A 12,777-nucleotide genomic window follows, 5' to 3' on the forward strand; every position below is an offset into this window, starting at 1 on the left:
TCTCAGTGAGTGCTCTAACGTATACAGGTGCTTAGAAACACTGATCTTTATTTCAGCAAGGGAAGAGAAAAAAAGGAGCTTCTTAAGTCTTTTAAAAATAACACTGCCTGAGCCCTGCCAAACCTTTACGAAAGCATGAGCAATGTGGGTACTGTATCTTTCATAGCACTTTGGAGTGGGGAACATCCAACCGGGCAGTCCTCTGGCACAAATACTGGTGCGGTAACCTGAAGCCTTCAGGACGGACAGGGTGACCCTGTCCTTCATGTTTCTTCCTGCAGAACAATGAGCCAAAAGGAAAACAAGTGCCATTTGCTTGCACTTGCACACAGGTGCTCACAGCTAAAGAAGGAAGGCTGAACACAGAGTTATTCTCTTGAAAACTCAAACACATAATTAATAAAAACAAGTTGAAGTAAACTACTAGTTAGACCAGTGGTTCTCAGCCTTTTTTCAGTGATATACACCTTGTGCAATGTTACCCCCTAACCAGCGCAAAATCATTTTTGTTTTTGAAAAAATGATTTAATACACAGTGCTGTGCCATCAGTGTCTGATTTAATATAGAATATATAAAATTCAGTTTATGAACTTAAACTTATATTTTATTGAATATTTATTAAATAACTTTTTTTAAAGGATTTTTGAATGGATGCTAATTTTAAATAGATCACGTACCCCCTGGGGTACACATACCCCCATTTGAGAACCACTGAGTTAGACAATGAAAGGCAGAGGTTGAGCAGTGGCAAGGAGACAGAGGTTGCCTCGGATATGGAGGCTAAGAATAGGACGTCTTCGGTTGTTTGCACATGCATGTGTGTTTCACGTGTTTATCCGTTCCCATGTGCACATATTCATGTGTGTCTGTGCTTATCCTCCCCTCCAAGGTTTGCCAGAATCTGCTTCAGAGCAGAAACCCAGTCAATAAGCCACGAGCCATCAGCAGCCAGGTCAGATTAGGTGTCTGTCGTTGGCCTTTGTGCTGATAACACTACAATGAGTGGCACTTCCCTACCACCACTTCATCTCGGCCGTCCCACACTTGTCAGTCCTCCGCCGGTCAGATAGGCTCTGTCAGTTAAATAAGAGATAAAGGGAAAGTCAGGAGGAGGGAGGGGGGTTGTTCTCTGTTAGTTTAGCAGCTTAGTCAAAGAGATTTTGTTACTGATGAGGGTCACAGAAGGAATAAACAGCCTTTAGACAGAGGGGTAGGGGAAGGGATAGTTGACTGGCACATTAGCCGGTGTCTCCCTATCACTCTGCTTAATCTAAAGAGACAAGGGATCTCTTGAGTTATGGGGATGACCATGGGAACAGGAATATGGCAAAGTGAGAGAAGAGGGGACACAACTGTCGAGATACATTTGCCTTCACATTTTCTGTGCACAGATGTCCTCTCACTCTCACAATCTTTTATCTTTCTCATGCACACCAGTGTCAAATGGTGTTACACGAGGAGTGTTAAGGTTTTCTTCTTCCTGTTAAAACTTAAATTAAGTCTCTTTTTCTACCTCTCAGTCTCGCTCATTTGAGCTTTGCACAGCCATCTCCTTGCAACCCAATTAGTATTTCATAAGAGGCTCATCACCTTTTCACACATATCACTGATGATTAGCCTTCTGGGATAACCTCGACAGAATAGTCTCCTGGATGGATTTAGTCAGTCTGTCAACAGGCATCAGTAGGGATCAGGAGGGATGAGACCCATGTCAAACATTACCTGTCTATTTCAGAACAGATGCCAAACACGGTCATTGAACTGGCACTACAAGAGCGTAACCTAGCCCTCACAAACATATTAAAGTTGTTTGGTTAAGAAATATTAATGTCATATTCAATCAATCATTATTACTCTGGGAGAAAATCCTGTTTGAGGTGTAGCGGCATTAGCAATTTTTAGCTTTGGAAATGTCTGGATATCCTGCTTTTAAAATGTGTGTAACAATGAGCCTCCTCTCTGCCTGTCAAAATATTTTGCCTTTTGTTCTGAGGAATCGGTTCATTTCGGTGAGGTCTCTCAATAATGTCGTAACTGACATATCAGAAAAGGCAATGTCTCCACCTATAGGTGCAAATACAGCACTACAATTTAAAAAAAAATGTTCTTCCTTCCAAAGCATTTAAGAAGCAATGCATAAGATGAGACCATTACGAAATGTATATTGAAATCAAGTTACACTCGTTAAAAAATTAAATATCAAAATACTATCAATAAAACAGCTATTTTACAGTTCAATCTGTCTTCTTACACGATACAAACCCTACTTTACTATCCTTTATTACGAGAAAAGAAAACACCTGCTCATGATCACTTTACTGTTATAATTTGAATTAGTATTATTATTATTTTGTAATTGCTTTATTAAAAGGTAGTAAACATGTAATGTATCTGGTGCATTTATGGTTTATTTTGTACATTGAATACATTACATTCCTACTTCCTTCAAAAATGCCTGAAGTAACATTTGCGGTCATTTGAAAAACTGTGCTTCCCTTGAAGCAAAATGATAATATCCATCACAGTTTCTGTTTGGTTTTAAAAACCCGTACATGTGAAGAAGAAAACAAACACTTTAAAAGTTTGAGTTTGAAGATGCTTTATATTTGTAAGTTTGGAGTAAATACAAAGACCATATCAAACAAGCATAAAACATACAAATATGTATAGAAAATGAGAAGCTCTTTGCTGTTTTTATACATTATTATATACAGTGTAGATGATTAAGATATAACAGAAGATTAAAATAGGAAGATTCTTTTCATATCATCTGTGTTAATACAATGCTTTCATTTCTTAAAACCTAGGAATAATCAAGATGAGACATAATCACAAATGTATGGAAGGACATCACCATATCAACAAACTATAGCCTATCTTAAAGAGTGATAGAGAAATGCAGATGTCAACACAGTGCCTCTTTCTACTGCTCGTTCATCTTCTGGTTCGCTGCTGTTCAGGTAATTAAAATGTGCTGTGAGACTGTCAGTAAGAAAACAGTGCTACAAAATAACTCAGGAGATACAGGAAGGTGATTATAAGATGATGTCTGATACAGGTATCTTGATTATATATACCAGTCAAAAGCAGTACATTATTTTTTAGCAATGCAACACACAAAGCAAACGCTGAGCAGAATGGAATGCTTGTTATATGTGTGGATCAAAAAGATGACAATACACTAGAAAAATCTGTTTGTGTTTCTCACACGAAAAGCAAGTTTGTGATCCTTTGTCATTGAGATCTGATCCCTCCCACCAACATTCCTGCTGTATCTCAAAAGGAAATAAGTTATTTTGGTCCAGGAAAAGGTCTCCGCTATTATATCCAAGAAAATGAGGCTGGTTAATTTCTGCATACTTGAGAGAATATTTTGTTTTGCTCAAAAAATATCAAAATAGAGAGTCACACTTTTCTTTATGCTTTCTACAAAACAGGGAGTCACACTTTCCTTCATCCTTCCAACAAAATAGAGAGTACAAAGTTTCAGTGGGAGGATTAAGGTAAAAAATATGCGGAAATGTGAGATGGTGTCCCTGAGTGAGTGTCTGCGTCTCTCTGTCTGTCTATATGGTCTCCACATAATTGGCAGGGAACAAGCCTTGATGGCCATCTTTGCTCCATCCTCTCCACCAGGCTTTGTCCACCGTTTCCACGTCCTTAATGATGTCACCGGGTTCAAAGGAGATCTCAGATTCGTCCTCTGTGGGAACCGCAAGATAACATGGTGAAAACTCAGTAATCACGGTGTAATTACTGTAAATGGAGGCACTTTAGGTTCAGATGCATGGTGATTATCCTCTAAATGGCAGCTTACCTGCTTGGTAGTCATACAGAGCTCGGACACACATGTGTTGCTCTGCTAAAACCTGTGTGGAGAGGAAAATGGAGTCAGAGAAAGGCTGTAATCCTGAAATACACTTCTTATAAAATATAGCAATATGAAATCACTTCCATTGAAATTAAATTGAACCTTAATGATAACGCTGGCAATATTCTATATTTTTGTCAACAAGGCCCAAAAGGAAAACAAATTATCAATTAATTGATGTTACTAACAAGTACCTTTCTAGCCAAAGCCTAATATACATTTTGCCTGTGCAATAAATCTCAATTGCTCTTCAAAAACTATTACAAATGCATTCCTGAGCAACAGCTTAACTCTGCGTGACATGTTCTTACTTCTATGAAGAGGCATTGTGCTTTATTCACTCGTACTCTGAATGCGTATTAATCCACTTCTGAAAATAGTCCCCAAAAAATTGACTAAATAATCTGTTTGCTGAAAACTACAGTGACCAACTGTTTTAGACATGTTTAGCTTTTTAAAGAATAAATAAAAAACATTTTTGTAAGAAATTAACATCTTTAATAGGAACCAATCAGCTTGGAGCTGAGTGCATACAGGGTAAAGAAGTCAGAGAAAATTGAGAGAAACTAACGCAAATAACCCAAATATAACCAACCAAATATTCAACAATATTCTTTTTTTTTAATTAACAAACCGGCTTTGTGCAAGACACTGACTGAACAAGTATAATATGTGTTTGTAGCTTCTTATAGATCTATGGTTTGTGGATAGACTACCTCTTGTCCATTCTCTGAGATCATCTGTTCCTCTTCCTCGTTAACGTCAGCCTCCTCTGCTGTGCGATGAAGATCGTAGTACCCAGTCAACTCCGGGGAGCTGAGTTCTGTGTCCGATGGACTCAAGGACCGCTCTGAGTGGGAAAAAGTATTTATCACATTCCAACCAACAACCAAATGGGTATTTATGTATTATCGCTGAATAATTGTTTTAAATAGATTGGTTGCCAAACCTAAGCCATTCTGATTTTGCTCTCCGTTTGTGATCCCATTGGTTGACACGACGACAGTCTCATGTTTCATTACTTGACAAATTGGTTCAGCATCTGAAATAATGACTTGGTTGTAATCTTTTGTGATGGAGCAGCATATTATCAAATGCCATTTTAACTTTTGGAAAGCTTCAGTACATCATTCAAAAATAAACCGTGTGAGACAATAAGAAATGTTGAGAAATGTCAAATTAGCAGGATATAAGAACAAGAGGGCTACCAGTGACTGTCGACTCTTCCTCTTTCTTTGGAAGCTCAGCAGGCTCAGAGGGAGTCTGACTGTGTGGGGCCTTCTCAGCATCCTGTTTTAATCCCTCCTCCTCCTCCTCCTCCTCTTCCTCCTCTTCCTCCTTGTCCTCTTGCTCCTCATGCTCTTCTGCCTCAGTCTGGACTGGTTCTGTGGTAACAGCACAAGGCTCTAGTTGCATTTTACCTTTATCTTCTTCATGCTCCTCCACATCCTCTTCCTCATCTTCCTCCACCAGTACAGCCTGCACTTTGTAGCCAGTGTCTGAGACCAGCTCAGCATGCACAAGAGTAGCTGTGTCGAGGTCTGTTGATTGGAAATGGATATCATTACAAACACAATTGGGAATTTGATAAGCTTACATGTTGTAAAAGAGCCCACATGTTTTATATAAAGCAGTTGCAAACCTAGTGAGGGGTTTGCAGTTGCAAACCCCTCACTAGACACACACTGAACTATAAAGAATAACAAAATTGGCTTTTCTGGGAGCACTTTACATTTAAGCTTGGCATGGCTAAAAGTATATGGGATTACTTTAGGACTTTTTAATTGTGACTGGACTGTAAAAATATTCTGAGCTCTGTCATTTCTGTATAACAGGCCACCGATTCATAGCTCCCGCTTTACTAGCTATGTGGAGTAGGTTTTGGCAAAAGCATATAAGTCACTTTAGCCTGGAATAAAATGTTTAACAATCACTACTTAATGTCAAACGATTAATGTAATAGGCTCTTCTTCACTCTTTTGTTGTTTTTGGGATAATTCCACCTTCCCCACACACCTCAAAAAGGAAAAACATATCATTAGACATATCATCAGATCTCAATGTAATTGTTTGCGTCCACCCTACCTGTGTTTGGCTGTGGTACCTCTGGAAGAGGAGCTGTTGGAGCCACAACAGACTGGAAGAAGAAAGCTGAGTGCTCTGGCTGGGTTGGGCTATTTGGGGTGTTAGGGGGCGATGCCGGCAGGGTCTCTGGATGTGACAGAGAGGGGTTGTTTTTTACTAAACTGGGGGACAAAGAAGCCAAGAGACTAGGGGAGGCGGGTGGTGCAGAAGGCTCTGTGGGTGATGGGGGTTTGGGCTCAACAACAGCCTGAACTTGGTTGTCGGCTTGTGGAACGCTGGGCAGGGCTGAAACTGGAGGGGCAGGGCGGAGAGGTGATGTGGGCTGTGAAATGGGGGCTCTGGGCCTTTGTGGAGAGGTGACAGGGCGGAAATCTGGACTTGTTGAGGGAGACGTGGCACGGTAGATTGGGGAGCTCGGAGCTCGGGAGAAGGGGGAGACCAGGGGTGAGCTGTAAGGGGAGGATGACGTGCTCTCTTCTGCTTTAGAGAAGATGAAGGCTGTGTCCGTCAGGCTGCGCTGGTATCGCCTGAAGGGTTTGCCTGGAGGAAAGGAAACAAAGTAGTTTAGAAACTGCAGATTGTTGTTCTTGTTTCAATGAGCTTGTTTGGACCTTGGAACACATGTCACCACGTGGGACCACCTCTGCTCAAGCTTCCACACAGTGTGCATACCAGAGCGGGAGGATCCAGGGCTGGTGGGACTTTGTGATGATGATGATGACAGCTGCCTGAAGAACTCCCTTGGGTTCATAGAGCGCTGGGACACCAATTCTGCTGCCTCCTACAGGTCAAGTAATGTTTATCATCGGCAAGAAATTGAAATGATTAAACAGACGGAGACAGTTCCTAATGACACACGTGTGGCCCATTCAGGCCTTAGACAAAGAGTTATTTAAAAACAATGTCAAGTAGTCTAAGATTCACTTACTGCTGCTTTCTCTATGGACTCACTCCGACTAAGACGAGCCCTCATATCTGCCACATGCTCCCTCTGCTGCTGCTCCTGTCAGTGCAGAAACACAGCAGAAATCATATTTACATATTTACTCACGCATTTTGATGTTTTTAATATCTTCATTTAGAATATAACTATTTGAAATGGTAGATGACAAAGATTTGAGAGGAGTGAAATGTCAGTGTTTGGACATTGAGCCCTAATTAATGATACGTTAACTGTTGATGCAAAGCAATACCTTGGAAGTACTTTTTTCCTTTTCTTTTAAGCAACTGCAAACCCCTCACTAGACACAAGTATAATCAACCTTATTTCACCTCTCACAAATATGAAGTTTATAGTATAATATAATGTAAGCAGTCTGCACTCAACCAAGCTAACCGGAGGTAACTTTACAAAACCATGAACATACTGTACATACAACTCACGACCAAAACAGAGATTTTTTTCATGGTAGCCAGAATCCAGCAATGTTTCTGCATTCAGTATACAATATAAGAATTGTATGTCAAAATGCCATGAAGGTCGTCACGCCTTGCTAGTTCACACGATTTATGTGCATAGCAACCATGTGACAAGGAATCAGTGATGTGTTCATTTAGATTTTAAATGATATCATAAATACTTAAATTAGATATCAAATAACATTCCTTTCAGTTGTATAGTCCCTTGAATATCTCATTATAAACCGAACGATCAGCAGTGGGTACATAGTCCACTTTCCCCAGTAAATTTAAATCGACTATAAATGAATTAGTTTGCACAGTAAATCAGTAGATATTGTGGAAGACAACAGTGGCCATTTACATGGATAACATTACATGGATCAAAGGGTCACTAATAAATAAAGAAACAATTTGAGTATTACAATCAGACCTCTCAGTCAAAGGTCAATCTGGTTCTTACACGGGGGTCAATGAGTTCAGGCAGTCTGACCAAATGGAAAGGTCAGAAGTCAGCAAAGCAGGTGTGCTTTTTGATGCTAGAAAAACAGTGCATGACCACTATTCATCATTACAAATTTAAAAAAACACATCTAAACAAACACGCATCTGTTCACTCACCCATTTAAACTTCTCCTTTCCGCGCAGTTCTTCTTCTTGCTCTGCCTGTTTTCTTCTGTGAGACAGGAAAACATAAGACAGCGCCATGTTACCATTTCCAAAAATCATTATCCAAAATGCAGTGTCACAGAGTATGTGATACTATTACTAAACACACATAAACATTTTTAATGAAATAAAAGATCTTCACCTTTGTTGATGCACACAAACAAACTTAATCCTCTCAAATTGTTTAAAATCCATGTTAGCGAGCACTTCTCCTTTGCCAAGATAATCCACCTGACAGGAGTGGCATTTCAAGATGCATGATTATCACACAGGTGTGTCTTGAGCTAAAAGGTCACTCTGAAATGTGCAGTTCTATCACATAACACCGTGGCAGAGATGTTGCAGGTTTTGAGGGAGTCAGCACAGGCATTGAAGAGTAGGAACAACGACCTGATCAACTCTATGGGTACAGCCCAAGTCTCTTATTTGTCATTTCCTCACTCCTCGCTTGAACCGGAAGTTGTCCTGCGCCGCCATATTGACGGCCGTTCCAAAGCTCTTATTTCTGCTGAGGAGCGAGGAGCCATGATGGAGGATGCACGAGAGCAGCTTTCCAGGAAGTGTTTTAACATTCGACATCAAGTATTTGATTGGACGCTGCAGCTGATCGGACTGATCACTAGAGTTTCATACCAGAGTGAAGACGGATCACAGAATAAACTTATTTGATTATGTGTCTGATTCAGCATCTGGTTAATATGTATGTTCATTGTAGGTCTGATAACTTTCTTTCTTTATTAGAAAGAATTATCTTTTCATGATCTTTTATTTCCCTCAATAACTTTTATAATGGATGCAATTAAAGTAATTTGGTCATTGGTCATTTACTGAGTGTCGGGTTTGATGAGTTATATAATTTAAGTTTACCCTGAAACATTAAGCCTAATAAATTAATTACAGTGTTTCAAAACATACAGATGCAAATAATTCATGAATAAGACATTTGCATTCCGCTGGAAGAAATCGGCCCTGCGCTTATATGAACACAGAACACAGTATAACTTGTCCACACTGTGTATAAATACTCAATGCAGTTTGTTTAACAGGTAACAGACCACAGAGAGAAAACATCTCCACTCTGACAGGGATGATAACAGTGTCTTTATTAGTATAACTAGTAACACCAATAACACCATTACACTGATCATGTGTCAAAAATCTTTTCAGCTGTTAAAGCCGACTGACAGATAATCCAGCCGTCATCAGAAACAGACGTCGCTTCACGTGACGCTTTAGAGGAAAGGACATCTAATTTCTCTTAAAACATATTACCTCGTTTCCTCTCTCCTCGCATGGTTTCCTTGCAAAGGAAAAAACGCAAGTGAGGGAAACGAGGATGCAATTAAGAGACTTGGGATGTGCCCTATGAGAAGGAGATGTGTCGCACTGCATGAGGCAAATGTTGGTCACAGCAGATACAGAATTGTGCACAAGATTTGAGTGAATAAAACCTTTTGTGTGCATAGAAATCTTCCTCAGAACTTCAATTTAAACTTCAGCTTATAACAAGTGTTGCATTCATATTTTTGTTCAGTGCACTTTGTTCTTCAAATCTTTACAAAATGGAGCCACTGGAGGGCACTATGTAAATCGACATTGTTCCTACCTCTGCTCCTCAATCATCTGTAGCTTCTCATTCATCTTCCTGTCCCTCTCGTCTGCATCCCTCCGCTCTTTTGAAACTCGTTCTCTTTCAAGGCGACGTCTCTCCTCTGCTGCACGCCTCTTCTCCTCCTCTTTCCTCTCTTCCTCTTCACGCTGACACACACATCGGCAAACAATGGGTAAAGTGTTATACATTTAATTAACTTCTAAATATACAAAATAACTGTCTTCAATAGCTTTCCAAATGTACATTGCAATAAACATCCATCTGAACTATATTTTAGCCAATTAAATGTGGCCAAATAGAGACACGGTTATTTGTCATACCTCTGCACGTGCCCAGAAGGAGTCTCTGTTTATTCGTCTCATCTCCATTGCAGCATTCGTTTTTCTGTAGTTAGTACCCTATAAGTCAAACAAAGGAATAGTGAATGAACAGCCACACATTTTGTACATTTTCCAATAATGTGTACCAAGTTATTTTGTTGGTGTCACTGTATTATACTGCATCATTGTCAGTAACTATAATTTAAACCTCTTCAAATGTATTTCTTTATTTTCATGGTCATGACTGAATAAACATACTAGAAAAAAAGTAAAACGCTGAAGTCAGAGAAGGGAAATGTCCACCTTGAGTTGTGTCACAATCTGTATATGAAAGTATCTGTCTCCATCAGGTGGGGAGATGAGGTATTGCAGTAGACTCACCACTAATTCCTCCTTGTCCGCAGACCTGGAGCTCCTTCTCACCCACTGTGTGGGAGAGTGGGCCTGGGCCTTGCTGAGCTCTGCTCTTATCTTCTCTTCTGTCACATCCTCCACTTTCTCCGCACTAATGAACGCATGTGCTTCCTGAAACACGGACGGCAGGGAAGGAAAAAGAGATGGCAAGTAGAGTAAGCATTTAATCCACCCTTACCGACTGTATTGAAGCCACACACACACACACACACACACACGCACAATAGCTAGAAATCCACACACACAAGTATATGCAGACTCTCTAGTGGTTTTCTCTTGGTCTGACTTGGAGTTATGCATAGTTGGAGCCAAACAGTTGCGCAACTGCTTCAGTTATAAGGATTGTGAGAGAGCGATAATCCTTCCTGGCTTTAGCGTGAGGACAGGAATGCTTTGGTTTGGATGGTTACAGATGGCAGAGGGAAGGATATAGGAAAAAATTAAAATAGGGGATGTGATCGCAAAAGTGAGCATTTGTTTTCGCGAAAAAAAGAGAGCCCTAACTTAACAGTTGCTCAATACCTGAAATAAAGCTTAAGGGAGATTTAGAGGTATGACAAATTACTATTGACAGATCATATTTAAAAACCACAACACCAAAACATAGTGTTCCACTGCAGCTATTTTCATGGGGCAGATAGGTGTTAAACATTGAAATCATGCATGTATACAGGCATTTGTATGTGGCCAAGACCTAAGAATAAGTAAGTAAGACCAGGCTTGTTGATGGTGGGCCAGGTCTGTCAGCCTCCAACAGGAAACCAGAGCTTTATCTGAGTGACAACGCTGACACTGACACTGAACAGAGCATTCAATGTGCCCTATAATACATGTCAGTCCGGTGTGTAATCCATATCACTCTAGCTGTCACTGCCAACTGCACACACACAAAGACCAGAAAAGCAACCCACAGTGCTGCCAAGGATGCTGGGAAAGTCATGCAAGCAGACAGAACCAAAATCTACAGCAAAAGCTCCCAGTAGCAACACATGTTTGCCTATTACTGACAGCAACCTGGCCTCCTCCTCACGTACTGTAGTTTATCACGTACAGGACGTACACAAACTGGCAGGGTTATCGATGGTGTTACCATTACTGAATGACAGTTCATATAAACGCGGGGCAAATGGATATCATTAAACATGCACAATTCAGATGTCAGTGTGCAGGTGTCTAACAGATTGACAAATTCACATTAAACAGATAACAGAACAGTTTGCTCTCAGGAGAAAAAGCTGTCTATATGTTCTTCCCTGTATACCGTACACATATCTAGTCATACCTTTTATAACATAATACAGCTGGTAGTCATTAAGCAGCATGTAGGTGCTAAAAGCCTAAGATTCCTTTTTTACCATCTTGTTTTAGATCGTAAGTGTTAGAAATTATATAACGCCCTCCTCTACCCTCCTCAGTCTCTTACCTTCCCCTCATTATTTTCTTCCAATTTATTTTCATTTTATTTTTAACCCCTTAAACAAGTGCCAATCTGCTAGCTTTGACATTTGACTCTTTCTTTTTGAGCTCATAATACTGTGTGTACACTAAACTGCTCTATTAAGACAAACGTGTCATAAATACCCTTATCAATGCTCTAAATATTTTCAACGGCGATGAAAACCAGCTATGAGTTATAAGAATATTACCTCTCTGGGCGGAAAAGGAGTTGAATTTAGATTGTGTTAAGCTGTCAGATAAATCATTACCGTTTTGAACACTCTACTTTAAATGTAAAAAGTAATGTAATTTGATTCATGGCCTGTAAGATTGTTACATTAATAGCTTATAATGTTCCACAGAGGAGGGCTCCTCTATTTAAATAAGACAGGAGGAGACACACACACACACACACACACACATCTCAGATGTACTTTATTCTGCTATTACTTCTTTGTAGAACATGTAGAACAATGGAAACATTCATACTTTAGTTTTCATAACTTAACGCCACATTTGAGTACAGTATGTAACCGACCCAAATCTGCTGCTGCAGACTCGCCTTTACAATAAAACCTCACTGCCAGCTGGGACATGCAGAATAGCAAGCTAGAAAGACGATGTAAAGAAAATAAATAGATAAATAAGGAATACAAACTAACAAAGTGCCAAGGGAAATTCTGACTAACTGCATCCAAAGCAATGAAAGACAAGATTCTAAGTAGACAAGCTACTCGAGCCCCAAGTTGTTATTATCACCACCTAATTTATGTATGTGGGTTATCTCACTAATGTTGTTTCCCGGTCATCGGAAGGTAAAGTAGGAATTGGAGCAGTCTGTGGCTTCTGTTTATTTCTGCCGAATGTGGACAACAGTAAAATACGGCCTTGCCTTGCCTTGATGACCTCGGTAATATCAGCAACTACCTCATGACCCCTCTATTTTAATTTATGTTTCCCTAAAAACAAC

At 40.0% G+C, this 12,777-nt stretch overlaps 1 protein-coding gene across 1 annotated transcript in view; it reads right to left on the bottom strand.

The window, feature by feature from the left end:
• Positions 1-3,421: 3,421 nt before the first annotated feature.
• The window catches only part of si:dkey-40c11.2 (drebrin-like protein), a 28,983-nt gene continuing 19,627 nt past the window's right edge, over positions 3,422-12,777 (bottom strand). Inside the window, exons 5-16 of the mRNA XM_034542424.1 lie at positions 10,338-10,481; positions 9,957-10,034; positions 9,631-9,782; positions 7,977-8,031; positions 6,886-6,960; positions 6,630-6,738; positions 5,958-6,497; positions 5,081-5,413; positions 4,822-4,914; positions 4,589-4,722; positions 3,819-3,870; positions 3,422-3,704 (exon numbers count right to left, since the gene is read on the bottom strand). Of these exons, the coding sequence (XP_034398315.1) occupies positions 3,568-3,704; positions 3,819-3,870; positions 4,589-4,722; positions 4,822-4,914; positions 5,081-5,413; positions 5,958-6,497; positions 6,630-6,738; positions 6,886-6,960; positions 7,977-8,031; positions 9,631-9,782; positions 9,957-10,034; positions 10,338-10,481 (1,902 nt within the window). The 3' untranslated portion in view covers positions 3,422-3,567. The remainder of the gene's footprint in view (positions 3,705-3,818; positions 3,871-4,588; positions 4,723-4,821; positions 4,915-5,080; positions 5,414-5,957; positions 6,498-6,629; positions 6,739-6,885; positions 6,961-7,976; positions 8,032-9,630; positions 9,783-9,956; positions 10,035-10,337; positions 10,482-12,777) is intronic.

Source organism: Cyclopterus lumpus, chromosome 9 (assembly GCF_009769545.1).
Source record: "Cyclopterus lumpus isolate fCycLum1 chromosome 9, fCycLum1.pri, whole genome shotgun sequence".
NCBI classification, from domain to species: Eukaryota; Metazoa; Chordata; class Actinopteri; order Perciformes; family Cyclopteridae; genus Cyclopterus; species Cyclopterus lumpus.